The sequence below is a fragment of the Mus caroli genome, unplaced genomic scaffold (genome assembly GCF_978045245.1).
Source record: "Mus caroli unplaced genomic scaffold, Mus_caroli_1 scaffold_13, whole genome shotgun sequence".
NCBI classification, from domain to species: Eukaryota; Metazoa; Chordata; class Mammalia; order Rodentia; family Muridae; genus Mus; species Mus caroli.
This window is the reverse complement of record NW_028227268.1, coordinates 50,676,565-50,703,414: the sequence shown is the minus strand read 5'-3', so window position 1 is coordinate 50,703,414 and position 26,850 is coordinate 50,676,565. Positions and strand designations below refer to the sequence as shown.

At 48.9% G+C, this 26,850-nt stretch overlaps 1 protein-coding gene across 1 annotated transcript; it reads right to left on the bottom strand.

Annotated features, from left to right (window-relative positions):
- Positions 1-609: 609 nt before the first annotated feature.
- On the bottom strand, positions 610-26,099 carry Slc13a5 (solute carrier family 13 member 5). Its single transcript, XM_021177887.2, has 13 exons — positions 24,918-26,099; positions 24,448-24,568; positions 20,110-20,238; positions 19,700-19,836; positions 18,297-18,484; positions 17,046-17,214; positions 15,451-15,573; positions 11,353-11,571; positions 10,424-10,524; positions 8,893-9,011; positions 6,313-6,474; positions 3,731-3,868; positions 610-2,224 (listed from the first exon to the last, which is right to left on the bottom strand). Exons 1-13 carry the CDS (start codon positions 25,007-25,009, stop codon positions 2,093-2,095), a joined length of 1,830 nt encoding a protein of 609 aa, XP_021033546.1. The 5' UTR covers positions 25,010-26,099; the 3' UTR covers positions 610-2,092.
- Positions 26,100-26,850: the final 751 nt, after the last annotated feature.

Genomic DNA, 26,850 nt, shown 5'->3' with positions numbered 1-26,850 from the left:
TATATAGACCAGTCCTTGAGTTATTGGTCATACTCATGGTGACCTGCTCTGGCACAGCCACAATGGTGGCTCTAAAACCCAAGAGCAGTCATTAGTTGTCAGTCATAATAGGGCTGTGGAGACCAGAAAGTTAGGTAAGGAGAGGCTGTCAATGTGATCTGGGAGACAAGAGTTCACTATTTGGATCACACTTTCCTCGGGAAGAGTCTGAGGGAAGGGACCAGTTCTGTCTGCTTCAGCACTGTCCTGAGTCCATCTCAGAGAGAACCACAAGGAAGGTCTCATGTTTAGAGATCTCCTCTGGCTACGCAGGATCTTAGGGTAGGCTGGCTCTCAGCCACCTACCTCTCCCTATAAGCCCAATAAGACCAAAGCCCTCCATGGGTAAAAGAAGGAGAAAAGGAGAGGCCTGTCTTTATGGGATCCAGAACTGCCAACTAGCTTGACCTAGAACTCATCCCCTGGATGCTGTGAGCCTTGTTTTTCTCCAAGGATGAATGAGGATCCTAATGCCGGCCGTCTCACAGGGCAGCCACAAATGTGGAATATGATAACTGGTGAATTCCCTGGGTCCAGGAAGGCCAGGCACCCAGGAGGTGGACAGAGAGCAACTGTTTATTCATCTGCCTCCCTCTGTCTCCTTCACAAGGTACAAAATCACAGACCAGTCAGCACACTGGAACTTTCCATAGCAGACAGAGTATTTGACAAGAGCAAGCCTTCAACAGTGTGGTCAGGAGTCATCCCTCCTAAGGAGCCAGGCACATACTTGGTCTTTGAATGGGAACTTCTTGGGTCCCCATACTGTCTTTTGCCCAGAAAAAAAAATGACATCCATGGGCCTCATCTACCCAACTGTGCTTCTTTTCAGAGCAAATTAAGCAAGGAAGAGGGTATCACTGAAAGACAATGGAGAGCTTCCTCTCCTGTCTCCCTTTCATGTGATGGGTTTTGTGGGTTCCCATGGACACTCCGCTCAGCCAGTTTACTCTGGCAGGGTCTGTCTGCTCAGACACCAAGAAGCGCTGCTCGTTCTCAGCCATGCTCTGTTGCTATCAGTCCTGGCCACAATGCACAGCCAGCAAGGGAAAGGCCTTCCCAGAGGAGCTCAAGAGTCCAACGGGACAAACTGTGCAGTGGCCCAGCCCTTGGAAATGAGCGGCTGAATCTGCTCTGGATCTAGCCAAGGGAAGACTTAGGTATCCCACTTGAACACCATATCTCCCAAAGAGACACCACTGTCCATCCTTGAAGTGTGATCCCAGCTGCACCAGGCTGGCAGGACAAGAATTCCCAAAATGATCAAACTGAGCTCCCTGGGAAAAAAAAAAACAGGGGTTTTCTGGGGGAGCCTCAGCCAGGGGGGTGGGGATCTAGAGGCTGAAGGAGGGCTTACTGGGGAGCTGGGAAGGGAGCTCAAACTCTTAATGAATATGAAATGAGGCAAGTAGGGGGACAGGTCAGCCAAGGAGTGAGCAGGAGGGCCGTGATGTTAGCACCACAGACTGCTCAATGGTTGGTGGTGGCACCATGCAGAGTCCAAGTTTTCAGGAGGCCATGACTCCCACTCTCACTCTGGCAGTGGGAAGTGTTTAAGATCAGAGTTCTGCCCTGGATGGGAAGTTCTCTCGTGGTGATAGATATGATGATCTGGGGACATCCAGAAGAGGCACCAGGACGGGGCTCCCAGCCTGGTGATCCGCTCCCCCCCGACCCCTGTGTGGAGACCGTGGGAGCAGGCATGTGAGAACCGGGAGCCCAGCATGGAGCCAGTAGTCTTTCAAAGCCACATAGTACAAGATTTGAGCCCTGGTCCCTCTGGTTCCTGCCTGTCCCAGGAGAGATGGAAGGGTCCTAGTAAAGATGGGCCTCACGACCTCTCAAAGGGGTTCCTTTCCCTTCTGAGCTTATCTTCCCATCATCCATTGCCATCTCCGAACTTGATATAGTTGGGTAGATCTTCTTGAGGTGTTGACATCATTGGATCACACTAGAGTATGAGCACCAGTGCTCTGTGCAAGGTGTGCCAGAAGGTTCATAGTCCTCAAAAGGGTTGGGGTGGGGGGACATGCTTGTGCTCTTGCGGCTCTTCCTAAGTGTTAATACTTGTTGAATTTGCCCAGTCAGGGAAGTTATCCAAGTTAAACATAGCCCGTCCCCAGGTGTTGACTGACAGAAACACAGATAGGATTCCAACGAAGTTCATTATGAGTCCTGTTTTCATCTAGGAAATAAAAACAGGATCAGTCAGCAACTCAGGTCTTGACTGGGCCTTGTGTTCCTGCACGCTGGGCTCCTCTCGTCTCAGGACAAAGCAAATTAAGTGTCATTGTCGCTGATAGAATCCCTTGGAAGGAGCCAGCACGGGTGGGTTCTCTACACCCATTGTGATGTTGGAAAGTGACTTCAGAGAGCTGGTGTAAGACATCAGCCACGTCTCGTGACTCTCCCATAGCTCTTTCTGCCACCCACTTTGTATGCCTTCCTGACACTCGTGAGACATTTTTTCCAACACCCCAGCATGGAATTTTTCCTGTGGTCCAGAATCAAATCTGCAGCATATGGTTTCTGGGGTCCACTACATAAAGAGAATATTCAGGAGGAACCCCCAGAATGCCCTGGAAGAGGATCTGAGACCATTAATAATTGACTGGTTAAGGTAAGGACCAGTCTGGTGTCCCCCTCTTACCTATTCAGCTCATCCCCAACCCAGAGTCACAGAGTTGTCCTTCCCCCATCAGAGGTGAGAAAGCCGTACCTGGCTTGAAAAGCTTTTCCTGTGATTGTGTTTGCATCCCAGGCATCACTGACTCAAAAAAAAAAAAAAAAAAAAAAAAAAAGGCTCCCCTCTTCAGATACCCTACAAGCCTTCCTGACTATGGTGCTCCCCTGGGTGTCCTCAGGGTTCTTGCTAGTTACAATTCTACTGCCATGTGAGGGTCCCACTCCATTCCTTCCAAGTGTTTAGCCAGGACTTCCCTGGGACCTACAAAGGTTTCTCCAGATAGGGGTTTCTGGCATCTTCATGGAAGCAGATGCCGTATGAAATACGAGGTCATTTCAGTAAACAAAAAGAGATGCACCATAAACAAAAATGACAGCTATAGGCTTAGGTGTCCTGTGGTGCTCTGAGATCCCGTGATGTCCTCTGTCATTCTCTCCTTGTGTGTTTGCAGGTGTGCTCACTCGTGCTTGCATGACTGTGGCCCAGGAGCTGGTGTTGAGGGTCTTCCTCTATAATTCTCTGCCTTTAAATATTTCTTAGAACTATTTCATATGTATGAGTGTTTTGTCTGCATGTGTGTGCATGTACAATGTCTATGTCTGGTCCCTGAAGGGTTATGGGTGGATGTAAGCCACAGTGTGGGTGTTGAAAATGGAACCGGGTCCCCTGTAAGAACAGTGAGTGCTCTTAACCACTGGCACCATCTCTCTAGCCCTCTGCTTAAGTTTTCTGAGACAGAGTCTCCCCTTGAGCCTGAAACCCATTGATTCAGCTCTATTGACTGGCCAAGGAGCCCAAGAGCCTTCTGTTTTCACCACAACCATGCCTAGCTTTTAGTGTGAGTGCTGAGAACCCCAACTTAGGGCATCATGCTTGCACAGCAAGCTCTTTACCAACTGAGCCTCATCCGACATCCTTTTGAAACTCACACATCATTCGTAAATGGGACATCCCTTATACCAAATAGCCTCATCATCTAATAGGCGAAAATAAAGGGGCTGTTACCATGTCAACAACTCTGAGGTGTCCGTAGGCAAACACGATGGCATTCGGTGGGGTGGCCACAGGCAACATGAAGGCAAGTGAAGCACTCATGGTACAGGGAATCATGACATACAGAGGATGGATACCAATGGAACGAGCCTAGAGAGACACACGACATTGCGACTCAAAGTACAGCACACAGGGAAGCTCCCGGGCTGTACTTCACAATCCCTAAGGCCTGGGTTACATTCCAACCCTTCACGTCTGTGACTTGATTAGTCCCATTGAGCTTTGCACTTCTCTGCATGATAACTACTGACCGCAGAAGGCTGAGCTCGGTGGCTACCTCCCCTGGAGGCCTTTTTTTTGGCTTCAATTTAGTCCATATGTTTTTTTTTGGGGGGGGGGGAGCACTTACTGTGAGCCAGAAGCTGGTGGACCTCTAGATTGCACTGAATCTTAAAATGTACTGTGATCCATCTGTCTGCTTTGTCAGACAGAGGCAGCCTACAGAATTAGAGAGACTCCTTACTTGCAAATGCGTCCACGGGATCCCTTTGTATTGGGAGCCTGGTGTCTACCTCTTTCATTCTATGTATTAAAATTCTGCTACCTCCATCATCACTATGGATTTAGTGAAAAACATAAATAACATAATCTAAGTAGCTGTCAACGAGGCGCTTTATCATGCGTGTTTCCACGTGCACACACATGTCTGCAGAGATCTCACTGTAACAATTTGACATCAAAATGCGGGGAAACTGACCCCATGGCCTCAGGATGCTGTATTCATACAGCACCTGGCTCATGGCTCACTTTCCTCATATGAGTGTCCAGGCAGGAACACGGAGGGCCTTAGTGGTAGTTCTGGGCAATTTACTCAGAGTTTTGGCTTCTAGAAGAGCCTCCTTTTTCTAACTTCTTTTTTTTAAATTTTACATGTACGAGTGTCTACCTGAATGTATGTCTGTGCATCATGTATGTGTGGTGCCTGAAGATGCCAGAACAGGTGTTAGACTCCTGGGACTGGAGTTACAGATGGTTGTGAGCCTCCATATGGGTACTGGGAATCGAACCTGGGTCCTTAATCACTGAGCTATTTTACCAGGCCCATAGAGCTTGTATTTGCCTAGTTGGGGCTATTGGTGATCACAGGGGTCACAGGAGATGACAAAGCCAGACCTTTGCTCAGGAGAAGAGCATCCCCATTGTGTGTCCAGCACCGAAAGACCCTGCTCCCCATCCTTGCTCCATCTCCTTCCTGTCCTCCTCCACCTATCTTATTCTTCTCCCCCCTCTCCTCTCCAGTCCTCCTCCTCGTCCCCCTCCTCCTCTTGCTCCTCCTCCTCTACACTTTCCTTCTCCACTTTCTTAACTCTGAGCAGCCTGCTTAGGAAAGGAGACAGCTACCTTTCTATTTTAAACACTTCTATCTTCTCTAGGAATAGGAAAAAAAAAACTCAGGTTGCTGCTTCTTCTTCTTCTTCTTCTTCTTCTTCTTCTTCTTCTTCTTCTTCTTCTTCTTCTTCTTCTTCTTCTTTTTAAACTTTCTTTCTGTAGTTTCATCCCTTGCTGCTTGGATGGAAATTTACCAACTTCAGCACTAGGCTTAGCTCTTTTGTGAGTCTATCTCTGAGCTCAGACTAATCATAGCCTTTTCCTGTTCCTCTCCAGGGTGGACTTCGGTGGCTTGCTCGCTCAGGTTCTCTGTAGCCCACGTACGTCTTAGGACTCTCATCACACTCCTAGGAGGGGACTCAGATCTTCTGTCACCTCCTGAACCCCATGAGGTCAGCACTACCTTTGATGTGGGACAGAGGAACCTAAGAACAGATGGCAGCCGATTGCCCTGTAGGCTTGGCTCCCTCCTCAGTTCCCAGCTCACAGTTGAGCTTGCCCATAGAACACTGGAATCAACCTTTGACAGCCTTTCCTTCACCACCTCCATTTTCTGTCTCAGATCCCAGGGACCCCTCTCATCCCTGGGAAGTCTTCAGGCATGCCCTCTCCCTACCCTGTGGAAAGACCTGCCCCTTCCTCCCATTTTCAAGTCCCCACAACCCCTGGGCTTCTTTTTGTAGTCTCAATGTGTGATATATGTCCTCTTCCCACCATCTTGAAAAATAACCCAGGTAGTTAGATTAATATAATAGTTGCATGGTTGTTGCTTTGTGTGAGTGTGTAGTGGTACTTTGAACCCAGGGCCTTGCACATATCAAACAAGAGTTTAGTCTTTTTTTTTTTTTTTGAGACAGGATCTCACTAACTCACCCTGTAGATCATATAGACCTTGAACATACAACCATACTGCCTCCTCCTCCCAAACCATCTGGCCCACTGATGCAATAAAGTTTCAGCACCTGGTCCACATCTGATGGTTTGGGAAGTGGTGGGGAAACACAAAGAAGAGTGGACCGAGCAGTGAGAGAGGGCCTCAGGACCAGAATCATCAAGTGTACACAAGTCCACAACAGAGCCTGGTCTTCAAGCCCGATGAGGCTCCAGATCCAAATTCTACCACTTCTCTAGAGACTCAGGAAATGGCCATAGGTTCACAATCCCCCACAAAGTGTCCCCCCCCCCGCCCCACAAGAGTCACTTACCATGGAGGCGAAGATGGGCAGGAACAGGGTGGTAGTGGCCACATTACTTGTGCACTCTGTGGTCATTGCAACAAGACAGGACAAGATCAAGGTAATGACAGCAGGTTTCACTAATCTCAAGGGTTCCATCTGGGCTGCCATCCACTTCGAGAGCCCTGAAGTCTAGGAAGCACAGAGACCAGGAAGCTCAGTCCTCTCCACTTCCACTTCTCTTTCTTGCACACAGGTAATAATCTAACCTATTCCTACAATGTTCCTTCTCCCCCTCCCGCCCCCTACCTGCCCCTCTTCCTCTTTCTCTTCCTCCTCTTCCTCCTCAATCCTTTAACTCCTGCAATGTTGCTTGTGGCATAGCTGGTCTATTAACTAGATTCAAACATCAGAAGTCATCTGGAAAGTGTCTGTCTAAATGTCCCCATCAGGCTCAACGTGCCTGTGCTGGCTGGTTTTGTACGTCAACTTGACACAAGCTGGAGTTATCACAGAGAAAGGAACCTCCCTTGAGGAAAAGCCTCCATGAGATCCAGCAGTGATCAAGGGGGCAAGGCTCATTGTGGGTGGTGCCGTCCCTGGGCTGGTAGTCCTGGGTTCCATAAGAAAGCAAATTGAACAAGCCAGGGGAAGCAAGCTGGTAAGTAACATCCCTCCGTGGCTTCTGCATCAGCTCCTGCTTCCTGACCTGCTTGAGTTCCAATCCTGACAGCCTTTGGTGATAAACAACAGTGTGGAAATGTAAGCTGAATAAATCTTTTCCTCCCCAACTTGCTTCTTGGTCCTGATGTTTGTACAGGAATAGAAACCCTGACTAAGACAGTGCCCTAAATCTAGAATCTGCTCCTTCTTCTGGGACCTGAAGCTGATGAGCTCTTCTCAGCTGCTAGGAGTCATCCTGAAGAGCTCCTGTCCTGCTAATTTCTGGTACCTAGTCAGTCACAAGTCACCCTAGGTGGCTCTTCCACCTTCTCCCCCCTTAGTCTTCCACAGTCTTGAGGCTTAAAGGAATGATCTGGGGCAGAAATTGAGGATTTAGTCTTGGAGTTCTGAGATAGGAGGACAAGAGCAGAAAGTGGACAGACAAGAGGCCAAGGGCAGAGCCTGGGAAATGAGCATATTTGTGGGAGAACTGAAGAAGAGACAGCCGAGACGATTAAGCAAGGACCATGGAAGAAGGAAGGCAGGAAAAAGAGGTATTCTAGAGGTCAAAATGGCAGCAAGTGTCCAGAAGAGAATGGGCAAGTTCAGAGGAGTCAGATGAAGACTACAGAGAGCCCACTGGTTCTTCTCTCCCCCCTGCTGGCCTCAGACCACCACTCAAGATGATAGGATGGCTGCTTTCAAGTATGCATCTGACCAAGTCACTTCTGGCTGCTTCCCTTTGCCTTCAGTCTCAAGGCCATGCATGCTATCCTTAAAGCAGACCTTAGAATGCTGGCTTCTCCAACTTCATTGCCTCAACCAGGTACCTCTTTGATCTTATCTCACATTATCCCAAAAAGGCGCTTTTAGACACACCCTGGTCTCTAGACTGTCAAGTCTTCAAAAACAGATACCTTGTCGCAATGTCTTCTGTAACCTCTGTGCCTGGCCTATCATTAGGAACATACTAGAATGCTTGATGAGTAAAATAAAATGCCACATGGGGAAAGGAATTGGTGGGTAGATGAATGATAGAGAGAGGGGTAACTTGCCTGGTGAATTTGTTCATCTGAAATGTGTATTAAATTATATAAATATATGATCTATACATTAGGTTTGGAATATGGTTCAGTGGTATAGTGTTTTATGTGAGCTTGATCCCTAGCACTAAAGCAATAGCATGCATGTATTCAAGGTATGCCAGTCTTTGTCCAAGATGCTAAGGAAACTGTAAACACAATACAGACCAAGTTTATCTGTTATATCACATTTCTGGACTGGTGGAAAGATGGCTGGATGTGTTGGGTGGATGTAGACATGGATAGAATGGATGGATGACTAGGAAGGAAGGAAGAATTAAGAAGAAAATAGAAAGGAGAAAGGAAAGAAAGAAGGGAAGGTGAATAAGTGGGATGGGAGGCATGGAAGAGAAGGAAGAGAGAGAGAGAGGAAGAGGGTGGAAGAGAATGACAAAGAAGAGCTGGAGGGAGCCGGAGGGATGGGCTGGGGGAAATGGATGATGATAGACAGCAGCCCCAAACTAACACAGCCTCTTTGGCTGAGGAGATAGCTGAATTGCATTTTCTCTTAAAAGCTGATCTTCTCCTATGCTGCTAAGTTCTTAGCTAGAGAAAAGTTTTGGAATCCTGAAGCCATGTCAACAAGAAGTTCAGCAGGTAGAGGATCCAAAGGACATGGTGAGAATATGTGTAAGGACTCAAGAGTCCTCCATGATGAATGCCTAGGATTCATCAAGGCTGCAGCATCCAATGCTTAACCCTGCAGGACACTATTCATGATGACAACACAGAATCCCCTGCTTAAAGGATATGCAGCTCTGTGGTGGAGACACATACCCAGGGATGGAATGGGAGTTGGGGAGTGGATGGCGACATTTGCCACCTCTTAGTAGAATTCCAGGGCTACCTAGAGCCAGACAAGTACCTCACATCCTTTTGCCATAGCAAACCCGCCCCCCAGGAGCAGCACGATGTCCCAGGGCACTTTCTCTTGGGCGACTTTCCAATCCAGCAGTGCTGGGGGGTAGAACGGAGTTTTCCTTTCTGCAAAAGACAAAGCACACACATGTATATGTGTGCGTGCACACATTAGAAAGTAAGAGACACAATCAGGAAAGATAAACCAATAAAGATAACGAGGTACCAGTTCATTCCTTCGTATGAGCTAAAAGCCTCAATATTCCCTGTACCCTTTTCTGGGGAGGATTTGATTATATGCTTCACAGAGGGAGGACATTGGAAGTCAAAACCACCTTTTCAGAAACGCTATTTGGTCATACATTTTAAAAACTATTTAGATGTTTTAAGTCATCTGTATTCTTTTACCATGACAATGACATTTAGCTTAAAGAAACACCTTTGAAGAAAAAGCTATATCCAGAATATTTAACTTACAATCATGAAAAGTTCAGGGGGAAATTAGGGAGAAAAGGTACTTCTTGGTTTTTTTGTTTTGGGGGTTGGAGGTTGAGACAGGGTTTCTCTGTGTAGCCCTGGCTGTCCTGGAACTCACTCTGTAGACCAGGCTGGCCTCGAACTCAGAAATCCGCCTGCCTCTGCCTCCCAAGTGCTGGGATTAAAGGTGTGCGCCACCACTGCCCGGCTGAGCAAAGGTACTTCTTACCAGGCCTGACAACCTGAGTTCAATCCCTGGGACCTCACCACCCCCACGGTTGGAAGAAGAGAAACAACCCCCAAGAGTTATTCTCTGACCACTGCACATGCACCATGACTCATAGAAATGCACACAAGACGGGGGAAGATTTGATTTAAAATTATTTTAAAGAAAAATTCAAAATGTCAAAATACTCCACAGCAGGGTGGATATAGGACCCCTGTGTGATGAAGTATCAGAGGTCAATTTGGCAGCCGTAGTGTAGAGGGAATATTTGTAGTAAAATCCAGAGTCAAAATCAAATGCTAAACCATAAGGAACAGGGTTCAGGCTGTGTGTACTTGGATGCCATCCTTTTAGTGTGAATGCATATTACAAGAACAGGAAAGGGAGAGGCAATATTGACAGCATGTTGGAGAATTTGAAACATATATCCCTGTTGTGATGTATAAATGATATTTTAAATGTTTAAATACAAGAAGAGACTCTACACCCATCTAGAGGATAACACAAGTGTCTTAACAAATCTCCATTTCCCGGCTGGAGAGATAGCTTAGTGGTTAAGAGCACTGACTGCTTTTCCTAAGGTCCTGAGTTCAAATCCCAGCAACCACATGGTGGCTCAGAACCATCTGTAATGAGATCTGATGCCCTCTTCTGAAGTGTCTGAAGACAGCTACAGTGTACTTAACATATACTAAATAAATCTTTTTTTTTTAAATCTCCATTTCCCTAGGCTTTGTAATGTGGTCAGTCCTGTTCAGTGGGACAGAATTCTCGGGCCCCCAGACCCAGGGGCCCTTTGCTCTCAGGACCTGTAAATCTGTGAGAGAAACCTTACCTTCCTCAGTCTGGCTGCTGAAGTTGAACTTGGGCTTTTGTGAAGGTATGATGAAAAGCAAAATGGCCACAAAGATGGCCACTGTGGCATCTGTGATATGACTGATAGGAAAACACACATAGGAACTCAGTGATAGTCGTTCAGCAAATTTGCCCCAACCCACAGTTCCATGTCTAAATGCTCCTTCAGGGAGAAACGGGCTCTGTGAGGTGTGAAAACCAGAGGCCCTAAAGGCTGGTAGGCTGAGTCTTAGCTATAACTAATATCCTCAAATTCTTGGCCTCCAACTTTGGGTGAAGTCTCCCACCCTCACCGCCCCCCCCACAACCCATAAAACCTCAGCGACCCCCCTGAGCCCCAGCCTACACTGCTCCATGGGTGAACATCATGATTTCTCAACCATGAGATTTAGACTTCTAGATTCAGTCAACCTCGAGGACTGTAGTGCTAAGCTAAGTAACCAAGATGAAGTAGCCAGTTGCAGACAGATACCTCCTCACCCACATCTTCTGCCTTTACTAGGATAGTCATTCTTCAGTATTTCTTGTAGGTCTCCCTAACAGAGGCAGGAGAGACTCCACATACACGCCCTTCCTCCATCTAGGTTTCTAAGTAACCAAGATGTGTCTCAGGTAGGTTCTTAAGAAAGGAAGGAGGCAGAAATCAGGGCTCTAAGGAGCCTACTCTTGTCCCAATAAACTTTCTTGGTTCAGCCTTCTAGGGGGCATGAGGGAACCACAGAAACAAATGCACCCATAGTTTCATCCTGAAGACTGATTGAAAACAAATGCACCCCAAAGCCCACAGAACAGAATGTTCCTCCAGAACACAGAGCCCAAGTCGTACCGTCCTCTTGCTGCCTGTTGCTGACAACAGTGACATTTAGACATCATTATCCTAAGCTAAGGCTTTCCTTTGCATCAACTTACATGGTGTTTTCCTCAACCCAGGCGAATGACAGCCAGCCAGGCATGAAGCCGGGGTCTCGGGAGAACCACAGGATGACAAGTAGGGTGAAGCAAAAGAGCACGCTGCATTCAGGGTAGCTCAAGGACCCCAGCTTCTGGTACTCCTCGTTCAGCACTTTGTAGGCAACCTTCTCGGTGTCCCTCTTCTTCTCCCCACAGCAGATGCAAGTTTTTTTTAAACTAGACCATGTAATGGTAAGAGAAGGGCAAGGCAGATGGAACAACTTGTGGGGGAAGTGGGGGTGGGGGGCTTCTGGGATAGAGCCTGAGGGTCCCACCCTCCCTCTTTCTTCTTCTGATTTCCATCAGCTTCTCTCTCCACCCCACCCCCACATCATCTTACAGAGAGACTGTTGAGAAGTAGAGACTGAGGGCCTAGGGCACTTCCAGAGCTGGGGGCAGGGGGTGAGGTGATACTGGTCACAGGGGATAGCAGTAGGAGAGGTTTAAAGGCTGAGAGGTGGCACAGAGTAGGGCGTGTGGGTGGTCATCAGCAGAGTTGACATAGCCATGAGCAAAGGAAAGACTAACTGTGCTCCAGGGTTCCCATCGAGAAGACTAGATCGGGAAGTTCTAGAGCCTTCCGGATCCAGACTCACATGATCCACCCATGATCCCCAGGCTTTCCCATCACAACCTAGAGCTGCCTTCCACAGTGCCAAAGGTGTAAGATCAAGGGCTCAGGAGATGTAGAGTAGGCAGCATCTAAGACTGGGACAGGAAAGAATCCAGCCTAGGTTCGACTTTGGGATGGTCCCTTCAGGGTGTTCCACTGGAAGATAAGCCTGCTGGGATGGCTTCCATGGCCTCCCCTCAGGCGGTGTTGGCTTTATGGTGTGGTAAAAAGGAAGGGGCCTTACGGGAGGACTGGGTAACTGAGGTTACTAATGAATAAAATGCAGGCTTCCATGCAGAGAATATGTCACACATATGTCCCACCTGAGTTGGCCTCAAAACTTTGGAGCAAGGACATTGTCTACAGAGAGCTCTCCCCTCCAGAACCCTTCCGAGGCCCCAACATAAAAGTCATAGGAGGGCTGTGCCGAATGTGAACCGCCTTTGAAGGCGGGTGAGGCAGCAGCAGCCCCAGGGACATGGCTGTCTCCCAAGGATACCAGGACATCAGAACCTGGCCTCCTGGTGTACTTCAGGACCAGAGAAGGGGGCAGCAGTGAGGATCTTATGTCTACAGTCAGCTGAGACCTCCATGCTGAACTGAGGAAGGCCTTCCTCACAAGACACTCAGTGTAGGGATAGCCCTGCTGGCGTGAATGGGGACCTCTCTGCCATCATTGGCTCCAGAGTCTATGCTCTTCTAAGCGCAGACCCGCTAGTACCTGCCAGATTAGAGACTCCAGACCTGTTCTGGGGACTCCGGATCTCCAGGATAAGGAGTGGCCTGACATAGAACAGTCAGTGAGAAGCCTGCACCTAACTGGTACTGGTAAAAAGTGTTCCTGACAGCACAGACTCTGTGGTTAAGTGCGATAGTCAGTCTTCTGATGCTGGCCACTGTGGTAGTGACACCAACCCCTCTGACCCTTGTTCAATTCTACGGAGCAACTTCTCTGGGTTCATTTTATCTGGTGGCCCATGAGACAGGCAGGCAGACCCTGTGGATGTCCTGACACATCCTGTTAGGGACCACAGTGTCCTGCTGAAGAGTGGTCTTCATTGTGGTGCATCACAATGAACTGGACAGGCCCCAGAGCCATAGAGACAGGGGTGAGGGGATCTCTGGGTCCACAAGTACCTCACCATGGTGCCAGACAGGAAGAACTCTCAGAAAAAACACTTGTCCTGCTTTCAGCTGAGCCTGGTCAGGAAACTTGAGTGCAAGACAGCTATAATACGCCATGCCATTCTTAGTGGTCCTAGGTGAATGTCTGTCACTACCCACGAACTCAAGTAAAACAGGTTTTCTGCCGTGACTTTGAAACTGTGAGAATCTTAAGAATGATCAGGACACGAGGAACAGTAGAGGTTCCCCCTGTGGCTAGGAAATATGATTCTTGTGGGTGTGCGCCTATTTCTGCCGAGCCATTCTCTCTACCTTGCGGATCTGGGACGGAAACTAGGCTACCCGTGAACCGCATTGCACTTGGTGTCTGAGTCATAGTGCCATGCCAAGGAAGACTGGGGTAGAAGAAAGCCACACTCCTCCACTTCCTGCAGCCAGAAGTCCCCATAGATTCATGGCAAGTGCTGTTCAGAATTCCCATGGTCCACGAGAACAGTGGAAGCTGTGCAGAGCCGAGTGAACCATATCTAGGGCTGTCAGCTGAGCTTTCTCGCCCGTTGTGTCCCTGTCACCTGCTAGCTGGGAGGCTGATGGTGTCCTAATAGTCTTGTTGCCCAGCCAGCTCCATCTGCATACTTGACCTTAGGGTTTTGGGGACATCCAAGGCCATAGGGAATCCTCCTAACACCAGGATAGCAACCCTTGGCACGTGCTCTGGAGCTGACTGACTGGAGCTCCAACCTCAGGCCTACCACTTCCATGCTGTACAATGTGTCAGAAACCATACAACCTCTCAAGCTGTTTTATCTATATAATGGCAATAACTATACTTCACAGGTTGTCATGACAATTAAGTCATAAATGTATAGTGCTTACAATAGTGTCTGGCATGCAACATGTCTCCTGTCCTTTCCTTTCCTTTTGGGTGTGTCTCCTGTCCTTTTCTTTTGGCTGTGCTGGTGACGGAATCCAAAATCCTGTAGTATGAAAGTACTCTACCGCTGGGCCACACTCTTAGCTCTTGGGGTTTTGTTTGTTTTTCGTGTGTGTGTGTGTGTGTGTGTGTGTGTGTGCATGTACATGCTATAGCGCAAATGTGGAGCACACAGGAAAATTTGTAGGATCAGCTCTCTTACGATGTGGGTATTGGGAAATCGAACTCAGATCAACAGGTTTGGCAGCAAGTCCCTTTACCTGCTGAGCCCCTGTACCACTGCTGGCCCTGGCTTTTAGTTTTTGAGACAAGGCACAGGCTCCCTGGTGGTTACTACCATTAGCCTTTCCTCCCACTGTGGCAGAGTCACCTTTGTGCCACTGGTAAATTTGTTTCTTTTAAAACAACAGTTTAGCCAGGTGGTGGTGGTGGTGGTAGTGGTGTTGGTGGTGCACACCTTTAGTTCCAGCACTCAGGAGGCAGAGGTAGGTGGGTCTCTGAGTTCAGGGTCAGCCTGATCTACAGGTTAAGTTCCAGGACAGCCTAGGGCTACGCAGAGGAACCCTGTCTTAAAAAAACAAAAACAAAAACAAAACAAAACAAACAAAAAACCCAAATGAACAAACAAACAAACCAAAACTATTTGTTGGCCCCACGTCATAGTTTCTGTCCAAAGTCTGGCCGCCTCAAAGGTGACTCTGGGTGAACCTGACAGTGTGCTGGGAATAGGGAGGTAAACTGTCCAGGCTTGGCTGGTTGCAGGGAACACCACAGGAACTTGGTGAAGGTCTGAGCTTGGTAACTCGGACCATATCAAGAGAATCACTGCAACCTGGCCTACTAGAGCCACATGACCAAGTGGTAATGCGCCCAGTCATGTTGGCTTGGCATTTGGGGGACAGGCCACTCCTCAGTTGCCTTGAATTAAATAGGTGGCACACTTGTTCTTTCTCTCTGAGACAGGAGGTATGTAGGAGTGCTGGGGGGGGGCCTGGTTCACCGCCAAGGGGTGCAATTGGGGCACAAGGATAGGTACCAAAGCATAGGGATAGGATACACCCACTGGAGGCTCAGAGGAAGGTGTTATTCTATGGTGAGAGAGAGAGAGAGCAGGAATAGCTGGGAAAGGGGGCCTTTGAAGCAGCCTTCAGTGCTAGGGAGGTGAGCAGGTGGAAGTCTCCATCAGGGCTGGGACAATACACACAAAGGTACAGCAAGCCTCCAGCCATCGTGAGACTGAGAGGATTAAGCCAGCAGGAAAGGCTAGAGAAACAGAGCCTGTACCAGGTTCTTCAAGAACTTTGTAGACTGGCCCAGGGGCTGAAGGGCTTGGTGCAGGGGCCTGAGACCATCAGATGCTAGCCCAAGAGCAGCTCACACTTACTTGTGTCTCATGTAAAAGCACTGGAGACACAGCCAGGCCAGCACCAGCATCATCACCATGTTGGGGAAGGCAAATCCAAACCAAGATGCATAGTTCAGGACATCTTTACTGTCAGGAAACAGTCTGAAAGGAGAAAGGTTGCTCTGTACCTCTCTGCCACCAGGCTGAGCCGTGGCATGCAGACCAGGCAGGTGAACTCTTGAGAGATGGGGCTAACTGCAGGCCACATAAACCTGGGGTCCAGACACCGCAGTTCATTATTGTTGGGGACCCCAGAACATGGCCCCGGCAAGAAAGAAGACTGAAGAATGAATGACCAGGGGGCGTTTCTGTGAATAGAGACCCTGCTGAATGTCTCATAAGAGTCTGCCTAGGCGTCTAGAAAAGTACATCTTTGTCACACATGCACAAGGTCTTGGCTGACAGCTAAAGGGAGTGCATGGATCCTCTGAAAGCTTACACTGTGTATCTCTACGGGAGACTTCCCTGAGAGTTTTTCCCAGAATGGGACTGGAAGATGGTCTCCAAGCCTTGCTTGCCTCCCTAAGCTGCCTTTTAGCCCTGTCTAGCTCAAAAGACATCAAATCCCACCCAGGACTTGCCCCACTCAGCCTAGGCATTCTTGCAGTAGAACTTACAGGGGAAGCTCTAGGGTTGTGATCACAGGAAACAAATGACCCTAGTTATTGAACCTCAGGGTTCTGGTCTGACCAACTGGCTGTTGCTCTGTCTGCCACTCTGTCCTTTACAAGTCCCAGTTCCAGTGCCAGCTGCCCTCCCCACCCCTGTCCAAAGCTCTTGTCTACACAAAAGAGGCACCACCTCCTTTTTTGTTCCTTGCCATGATAATTTGTACATGCTTCGATTAACATATGTATGCACTAGGCTGCCTAAAACCCCCTGTGTCTGGCACCCTCAGCAGACCATGAAAAGCCTATGGTGGGGCCTCGAATTCTCTTTCCTCCATGATCTTTCAAGCCCACCCAACACAAGGCAAAGCTCAGACAAGGGGATCCTCACAGCCTACACCCTCTTTCAGTCAAAGCTGGGCACTTCTAGGCTATGCTTAGAGTGCACTTGAGGCCTCCAGTCAGTGGGATTATGCGATGGAAACTGCATTGCAATTAGTGGCCCAACCCCACCTGCCTGTGCCATCTGTAGACCCTGAAGATCGCAGGATCCTGGCCATTATCAGTCAATGTCAGTGAGCTGGTAGGGGCTCTTTTAGAAATGTCTGTTTTTTCTGTGAATTCAACCCACTGGATTTGTCAGTGACTGCGCTGCTGCCATGTTAGCTCAGAGTCCAGTCCACCCTCCCTGCCTGAGCAAAAAGCCCCGAGCCACTGAGAGAAGTTGGGCTTGCCCTGTGTTAGAAAGCCATGTTGTCCATGAGCTCTAGTGCATCAGGTCTCCATTCCTGGGGAAGACTCTTAGTGGGTACAGAGATGCTGGGACATAGAGACTATGTGGGTTCATCCTCCCATAGTACTAGACTGATGGCTCCAGGCCAAGACAGGGGGAAAAGAGAGCTGAGTAAGCACCTCCAGCCCCAGAAACCCATGGTGATGTCTCCTGAAGGCAAAGTCATGACTCACTCCTGCATCTGGCCCAGGAGCACCACGTTGGGTCCCGTCCCGGTCAAGGTGGCTGTACCCCCAATGCTGGCTGAATAGCAAACACATAGGTGCATAGCCTTGTACATATTCTTTGTTTCTTCGTCTTCCTGCTCCTGCACACTGGGGTCTTCAAATACCACCTGGCTTCCTGTGGTAGACACGGGGCTGTTAGCTCTGTCAGTCCTCATGAGGGCCACCCAGCCATTCAAAACTCTTACCCTGCTACTAATGTGAGATTGGGCGTACCCCTTGCCAGGTGCACATGTGTTCTTCAGCTGCAGCCCTGAAATCACAGTCGGGCATCTACCTTCCCATAACCCCTTCCCATGGCTTCCCTGGGGGATCTTCAATATACTTGCCAAACCCAGAAACTTAAGGCATATGTAACCATTTCTTGGCTCCTCACTGTTTCTCAAGCCATGCCCTTGCATCCAAGGGTGTCTCAGTCTACCTTAGATGGCTCTCCTCCTAGAGAGGTCCTCCCTCCCTGAGCTGCTGTGCTGTCCAACCTCCCCTAAGGTTTATCCTGAAGCAGGGGCTTTGGGTAAGGGTATACATGAGGTCATCCTACTGAGTTCCACAAGGGTCAGTGATCAGAGTGTGGCTGGTCACCTCCATGTTGCTTGGACCTCACCCAGGACCTAGAATCTAGGCACAGGTCCCAAGGTCCTCCCATGCAGACTACTGGGAAAGAATAGGGAATAGGCAGAGGGAGAAGCAGACCCTATCCTGCATCTTCTGAGTCCTGAGCCTAGTAGGAATCAGACCCCAAGACCTGTAGGAATGGAGCGAGGGTGACTGGCTCCAGGAGAGCCAAGAAGGCAGTCCTGAAGAAAATAAGTCTAGCAAGAATGAGAAGCATCCAGAAGGTGTTTAAAGATGCCTTAATGAACTATCAAAGTAATAACTCAATGCTTTCTATCTTGGGACCAAGAGTGAGAAGCATCCAGCAGGTGCTCAAAGATGGCTAGATGAATTATCAAATGAATACACATTGCTTTCTATCGTGAGCCCAGTTATAATCTCTAGCTAGTGTTCTAAACTTGAGTAAAAGATCTGTCTTTTATGTCATAACTAATACTAATACTAACAAAACTATTTCCCTACTTTTTTTTTCTTCTTCTCTGAATGTTTAAGGAATGGCACAAGGAGACTGGGAGGGAAGAGGAAGCTGTAGCATCTGGCAACAGTAGAGACTGCCATGGCTGCAAAATCTAAGCCAGGGTGCACCTGGCAACTCGCTGGCCTTGTTCTTGTCCAGCAGCTCCAGTGTCCCCTGGCTGGCCTCCACAGCTGTATTGGTGGCTATCATTTGCTGCAGCATGGCCTCCACAATGGGCATCATCATGGCTGTGGCGGCAGTATTGCTGATCCACATGGACAGGAAGGCCGTGACGAACATAAAGCCCAGCATCAGCCTGCAGAGGAGGGGAGGAGAGGAAAGCCAGAGTCCCTCGTACCCTACTGGCCACATTCCAGTATGGCCCTACTGGCCATAACTAGGGGCTGGAGCCACCCTTCTTGTCAACTCAAGACCAGGCATTCTAGCACGGTGTGGCAGTTTAATTGGCTCTTGTTTCTCTCTTTCCCCTCTTCCCTTCCCCCTTCCTCTTTGTGACAGTTAATTTTCATGGTCTACTTATTAAGACACACCTGATCAGAAAGCACAACTCTGAGTGTAACTGTGAAGGGCAGACCATGAGGACATAGGGCTCTGGCATAACAGGCAGATTAACCAACCCCTCAATGGATTTATAATATGATGAACATTATTGGGAGGTGGTGAAACAAGGGAAATGGAGTCTATGATTCCACCAGCCATGGGGTTGAGGCACTGTTAATTGTACCAGACATGAGTTCCATCTTTTGGAAAAGTCTTTAAGTCCAACCTGAAAGTGGTTAGTTACTCCCATAACATTTGTGTCTCAACTACACCAAAGGCCATATGGTGGATAGAGGAAGAATTGGGGGCAGGGGGATGAGATGGATTTGATTTTAAAAAAAAAAAAAACACATTATATGCATATGTGACGTTCTCAAGCCAGAATAGAGGTGGGGCCTAGTTGAAGGAAGTATGTATCTTGCACCACTAGCTCTTGGCTGCTCTTTTACTTCCTGTCTGGTGTAGGTGAATTTCTGCTACCACATACTTCTGCCACCATGATATTCTGCTTAGGTATATAAGACCAATCAAGCCCAGACTGGCCACCATCCAAAGCTATAGGCTGAAACAAATCCTTTTTCTTTTAAGTTGCTCCTTTTAGGATTTAGTCAGAGACATGAAAACCAGTAACTACAGATTCCTTGCTACCTCCCTTCTCACAAACACTACTGGCTGTTGGGTCAGCAAGAGGCCTCAAACTCAACTGTGGATCTAAGAAACTCCCACTTAGCAGGGAAGTTTGGCTTAGTAAGACCCAGGGTGTGGTAGGTAGTTCAACTTTCCACTTAGATCTAGAAGATCACCACTGTCCTACATAGCATCTCTTCTCTCCTAAATCCCAAAGACCTAAGCAGAACCATTCTGTCTTACCCAGAGGTCAACCTTCCAGCCCATCTTTGGATATCCTGATCTGTCACCCTTCACTCCCTTGTTCCAAAGATGTGTAGCCAGAGAAAGAAGGTGTGTTTACCGTGAGGGCTTGGTCCCCACAAAGAGCAGCATTCTCAGGGCAATCCTCTTATGAAGTTTCCAGCGTTCCACAGCCGCAGCCACGATGAGACTGCCCAGGAACAGCATGTTGGTGTCCTTCATGTATTGGATACATACCTGGAGGGTTACAGGGATGTCCCATCAGAGAAGTCCTCAATCACATACAGCCCGGGTCCAAAGCTGCTACCCAAGTCCTCTAGATAGCTAAGCAAGACAGATACTGATTTCAGAGGCAGCTTGAAGTGAGCTGTCTCCATTCTCGTCCTTGAGGGATCCACTTCTGGATTTCTGTAGCTATCCCTAGGCCTCGGCAGCTCAGAGGGACTCAGAGGAGTAAGGAATTACATGGGAGGACCCGGAAATCACCAGTCCCCTGCTCAGCTTACTTACCTGCTTGGAGTCCAGAACCTTCAAAATTGGGAAGAGTAAGACAGGCAGGAGGGAGGTGACAGCCACTGGGATGACATCTGTGCACCAGTAGACGGCCATGATGACTATAACATAGGCACACCTGACAAACTGAAGAAATAGTTCTGAGGTTCCATAGGCTTCACTGCATACCAACCTCACAGCAGGGCAGCTGCCTCTGTGATGAGGAAGGCTATGTCCTGCTCCTGGGCAGGGTGGCTTTCCAAGGCTTAGGACAGCCAAGAAGAGCCTGGTTGTCCCCAAGTCCAACCTTTCCCTGCCATCCCTTCCTTCCGGGTGGTCCTAGCACCATGATAAACACACAAATGTTCTCAAAGAAAGACTGCACCCCATAAATGTCCCAGGATACCTCCCTGTTGACTAAAGAAGTGTTTCCCCATTCTGTGTTGTGGGGACTGTTCTCCAAACAGGAGGATGGTTAGTATCACCCTTGTCCTCCACCCAATAGATGCCAGTGGCGGTCTCTCTAGTCACAACCAAGGTCCAAGTCTGACTGGGTTCAGTGGCACATGCCTGCAATTCCAGCATCTAGAGGTTGAGGTAGGAGGATCGTTGCAAATCTGATGTCAGCTTGACCTATATAGTGAGCTGAGCTTTGGGATAGCTTAGACAACCATTGAAACAATAGCAAAGCTATGGATCACGTGACAACCAAAAATGCAAGGATTGTCAACATACCTTAGAAACAATTGTCAAATGTCACTGCCCTCCATTTTAGGCACCATTTCATTGTCTATTCTTTAAGACCCAGTGGACTTTGTCCCTGGCCACTGTTTGTCTCTTTAACCTCACTAGATTATCCTAAAAACCATTTCATATTCCCCCAAAACATGTCTACAGTCCCAAGGTTCCCCACCTCTTTGGAACAGGGTATGTGAGCTTTGGAGTCACTATGGCTTATGGGGAAAGAACCATTTCCTGTGAATAATGAACCTGTAGATCCCCCCTTCATTTATTAGTCTATAACCAGAGAGCAAAGGTGAGCTTTCTCTTTATCTCCTAGAGGATGAATAGCAGTTGAGAGCCATTGGGGTGAGCTCCAGGGATGGGTGGTATAGGGGAATCCTTTGGGGCATGGAAAATAAAGAAGTATGCTGTAGAGAAATTTTAAGTAATGATGCTAAAAGTCAGCCTGTGTCTACCACCATGTAATAGCAATTCTAAACAATGTCATTAAGGAGTCTCTTCCACTCACTCCCAATCTCAGTTCTTCTTTTCCCATCCTTATCTGTGAACTGATGACTTCAGAGGGGCCATACAGAATGTGTGACACCCAGAAACTCCTTAATAACCTTTATTCTCAGAACTCAGACAGTAGATGTCCTACCCACCCACCCCGGAAGAAGATGGACCACTAGGCTAACTGACTCCTCATTTCCACCCACCAGCAGGAAGCCCAGGAGATGTCTCAGTCCTAATGAATCAATTAACATACTAGACCCTCCTTAATACAAACTCCCACAGTGTCCATGGTGAGGGCAGAGTAGGAATGAGATGTTGGGAAAGTCTGGGGAGGGAACTGGAGAGAGAGCTCAATCAGGAACGTCTTACCCTGTAAGCATGGGGACCTGCACTTGATCCCTAGAACAAAGGGAAACACCAGGTTCTGTGGCACACACTTGTACCAGCACCAAGAATGTGGAGACAGGCCAGCCCAGCTTGTGTGGCCAGATCCAGGCCACTGAGAGAGCCTGTCTCAACAAACAGCTGGATGGCAGCTGAGGAAACAGTGCCTGATGTTGATCTCTAGCCTCCAACTGTGCAAGCTCACACACACATACAAATAATACTTACTGCACTTCCCTGGTACTGAGAAGGTGTCTGGAAAAGCAACTGGAAGCTGAGCTGGAAGCAGGCACCGCAGTTGAAAGGCAGTGCACATAGATGTGCACAGTGTAATCAGCCAGGGTTGAGAGTTCATCTAAGGACACTCACACACTGGTCTGCAAGGGGCATGCATGTTCTAAGCCTTAGGTGGCATCTTTATGGTCAACTAAAGCAGAGTGATGTGGCTATGACATCATTCTATGATACAATCTGATAGAGTCACAACTAGAAATATAGACCAGTGTTGAGTAAAATACCCTTATATGGTTCATGCTACAGAATGAAAATGGAGTAAGCAAAGCTCTCCCCTGTCCCTCTGTACTCCCCAGTGTGTGTGTGTGTGTGTGTGTGTGTGTGTGTGTGTGTGACTGGTATTTGGAGAACTGTCTATCTGTCCACTAAAACATTAATAATAAGGCAATGAGGGTACCTTATTTTACTTGATACTTTAGACTTCTGAAAATAAGGATTTCTTACAAGATTCACAAGGTAACATGATTAAAGTTGTCACTGGTTTTATTAAAATGGGTTTTAGAAGCAGAGGAAGGCTCAGAGAAAAAGTGGATCAGAGGGGAGGCCAGGAAGCAAGCAAGGTGGAAGAGAATATGAAAGCCTGAAGAGGGGCCATGGAGCACAGAGGGCAGTGTGTGCTGGGGGCCATCATCTCGTAGGGACAGTGATGGTCAGGCTGCCCCTGGGGACAGTATGACTCTCTCTCTGTCCTGGAGTGTTCTGTATCTCTGGGTTTTCTTGCCCATTGAAGGTGGTATGGTGAATGGGAACAGGGTAGTCTTTGGTGGTGAGCAAAAAGAGGGGCAGAGGGCGAAAATAGGGAGCCAAAGACCCAGGCTCCCAGGCACCAAGCCACTTGGAGAGAAGGTACAGGAAGACTGTTTTTTGGAAGAACCTTCAAAATGGCCTCCCAGCCCCTAAATTTTCATTCCCAGGACATATAGATGTATTAATACAACCCGGTTGGGAACCTAACTCACTAATATTTATATTCTCCCTCTGCCTGCCTGCCTGTCTGTCTGTCTCTGTCTCTCTCTGAGTGTATGTGTGTGGGTGGGGGGGGTGTATGCACACGTGCGCACGCACATGCATGTGCCAGGGATAAAGTGGGATCCTGGTTACACTGTCCTCTACCAGAAAGGTCAAGCAAGCAACTATAATTATTCCAGGGAACATCACTCCCGCCAGCAGAACTAAAATCACAGCTTCCTAACCTGGATGCCTCCCACAGACGGGAATGGCCCGGAATTTCTGGATGCTCGCTAACAGAGTGGCAGCCGGAAGAGTCCACACAGCAGCTCTGCTCTCCTTGGCCCATGTGGAGCCTCTGCTCAGTATGTTTCCTCCCCCCATCCTAGGAGCCGGAATGATCCCCTTTTACTCCCAGAATCCAGTCACCCCATTGTACCCATCAAAGCACCCGGGGCCCGGAGAGCAAAGGGTCCTGCTGAAAGGCACAATGTGAAATGACTAGAAGCCCACTCGGGGGGCACCCCTCTCCTCTCAAAACCTTCCCTGAAGAGAGCCACTGTTTCGCAAACCTGCCTGTGGGGGGTGGGGGGTGGAAGCAGGATCCGAGCAAGGTTTCCTGTCTGGGCTGAGAGTGAAAGGGTAGCCACATAAGGCTTCAAAGAGTCCTGGCCTCGCCAAACTGGCTGCACACAGCCTGACAGAGCCGGGGCCAGCGCTCCCGCCCTCCTCTGCTCTGCAGCCAAGGCCATTCATTCTCTCCCTTCCTCCCAAGAGCACCCGGAGGCCAGGGAATGGGACTCGGCTTCCCCAGCAACCCAGAGCCATGCCACCCAAGGCGTGAGCTCTGGGAATACGTCCTGCCTCCTGCCACTGCCACAGCAGGCGGTGGGCAGTGCCTGACCTGCCTTTCAGGATGCAGCAGGATTTGAACTCGAGAATGGCTTCCTTGGCTTCCGAGCTAGAAAGAAATATAGATCATAGATGGGGAACCTGAGCTTAAAAAATCAAGGCCAGATTATGGCAAAGGCATGATCCACTCTGTTCCTGTAGTTCCCTGCCTGAAGGCATCTACAGCTAGGAAATATCTCTTCCCTAGAGAAGAGGCACAGAGGGAAAGCCCAGCCTTCAGAGTCCCTACTAGCTTGAGCATTATCTTTGAGCTGGACTAGCGTTGGTTTGCACTCTGGGAGGAGATTTTGAGTCAGAGGCTAAGCCTGTCGAGGGGTCTGTGTGGTTCAGATCTGTTCTAACGTCCATGTTTCCGTGTTTGCCCCGGACGGCTCTTGAGCCCTGATATCGGTGCACTCTAGGACGTGTTCACCTTAGGGTCTCTGTGTCCCTCGGATTCTTTGCAGAGCACCTCCTATCTGGTGCCTGGAGCGTCTGACATGGGGAATCCATGCGTTCCAGCTCAGCGTTCCCGGGTTCCGTGCCCGTTATTGCACTGGGCACCCGAATTCCGCCAGGCTGCCCAGACACGCAACTGACCTTGTCAGGTACCAGAATGATGAGTGGAAGCATCAGGATCGGGGTGAAGAGCAAAATCGCAAAGGACTTGAACTTGGTCACACAAGTCTTCGCCGAATCCATCGCGTGAAAGGGAGACTGACTGGAGGGAGAAAAGATTGCAAGGCAGCTAGAAGATTCACGAGCTTAAAAGGGGGACGCGCGGTCCCACCGGATTGGGGGCGGCTACAACTCCGCCCCCCATGGCGAGGCCTCCCTGCGGTCCTGGGGCGGAGCCACCCCTCGGGGTCTGTGGGGAGTGTCTGTCCCAGGACTCTGCCACCCCGCGGCAGAGGGAGGCGTTTGCAGAGTTCAGTGTTTGGCACCAGCCCTCTATGAAGAAGACTGGACCCTGGCACCTCACCGCTCGCCAGCCCGTTGGCGCTGCTCGTCAGTAGGGTGTGCCGGTCATTCTGCCAGCTTAAGCGTGAGGACCCTTTGTGTACTCTCACCTGTTCTCTCCTGGACTCCGGAATGTCCCAGATGAAAAACACCAGCCTGTAGGATTCTCAGGCTTCTCTCTCCAAAGCGTTCTCCTTCTCATCCCTATCCCGGAGGGGCGTCTCCTAGAGGCGATGGCCGAGCCCTGCGCCACCGCGGTCTTCTCACCTCCAGGATCCGCTGGCTTCCTCCTAGCGTTAGCCCAACTCTAGACATAGAACCCATTTCCCTCCTCGTGCCGTCTCCCACCCAGCGCACCGTAGGCGCTCTAGAGGGACCGCTAAGGAAGGCGGTCACTGTCCTCGCTGACCGAACGACTTTCACCCTCCAGCGAACGCGCTTGCGCAGCCGGCCGTCTTTGCCCCAGGCGTGGGTAGTTGCTGCCGCCCACTTACCCACCACCTCGCTAGTGCCATTTTATGGTGGGAGAAGGGGCCTTAGAAAAGAGGGGGCATAATCCTGCCAACCATGAGCGAGGCATTCGTTCATTCATTAATCCTCCCCTTAACAGACCTGTATGTAGTACCTGCTGTGCTAAGTCCTGTTTGGGACACCAACACGAGGGTGCAATGACATTATTGACACCTCGGTGAGTTCTTCCTCTCTTCTGCCTGCCTCTCATTCTCCTTTGGGGAGTCTTATCCATGCACCACAGACTACTTGACACATGGCTGAGTCCAGATTCCTGTACAGTCAGCTCTCAGCACTGATCAAGATGCTATCTAGTTGCTGACATGGTTAGCGTATTTAGGACTAGGATGGCTGCTTCTGTTCTAAACATGGAAACCATTGGCGTACTCTGAACTATATACAACAGAGACCGACTATTAGCAGGACACTTACTCTGTGTGTTAGGTGTTGCAAGCAATCTAGAGGTGAAGAATAGGTTATATGCAATTGCTACCAATTATGAGACTAACCTCTCCTCCCACTTCTCCACCCCTAGCCCGGCCACCACCACCAGGAAAGAACTATTGAATTCCCCACTTTCTTAGCCTGTGAGTGTCGAAGGCCCTAAAACAGAACACACATTTGTATAGAGATTTTTGACTCTGTTCCTGTTACCTGTCTGTCACCTTGCCCTCAAGTCTGCAACTGCTGTCTTCAGGCCCTCTCTATTTTTGGTTTGTTTGCTTGTTTGCATCTATGTGGCCCTGGGCCCATCCCTTCCCCCAGGGCAATTAAAACTAGAGTTCCTGCTTTGGTTTGTGTGTGTGTGATTGTTTCAAGACTCTATGTGTATGAGTATTTTGCTTGCATATATATGTGTGTATCATTTGCATGTCTGATAACCCCAGAGTCAGAAGAGGGTGTCAGAGCCCCAGAAACTGAAGTAATAGACAGTTGGGAAGAACCATATGGGTTCTGGGAAATGAACCCAGGGCCTCTTCCAGCAAGAAGAGTGAGTCCTGCTGTTAACCACTGAGCCAGCTTTCCAGCCTTTTGGAGTTTTTATTTAATCTTCGTTTTATTTATCACCATGTGCCCACTCAACACTCTTTGCCAGGCCTCATTCATGATGCTCACTCAAAGTCTGGGATCTACGATGCAGGCCAACCATTCTGCTGTAATTCAAGTGCTTTAAAGGCTATAAAGTGTGCTCTGCAGCTAAATGTCTGAATCCATACTCCGTCCCTGTGTGGCCTTGGTGCTGGTTTCCATTCTGGATTCATCCTCTCATGCATAGAATCAGATCAACTTTGATTCCCAGTAGCCGTTTTAAGACCCCCAAGTCAATGTTCTGAGTGTTTAAAGTAGCTCTGTGGCTTAGAGTCAGCCATCAATGGCATTCTCTCTTGCAATAATATGGGACACACTGTGGGTATCCTTGGGCAAAAGATCTTCCAGGTTCGAGGAAGGCTTCATAGAGGGGGGCAGTATTTGAGTAGAGACTTCAAGGTAAAGAATTTGTCAGGGAAAGCTAGTCAAAACCATCACAGAGTG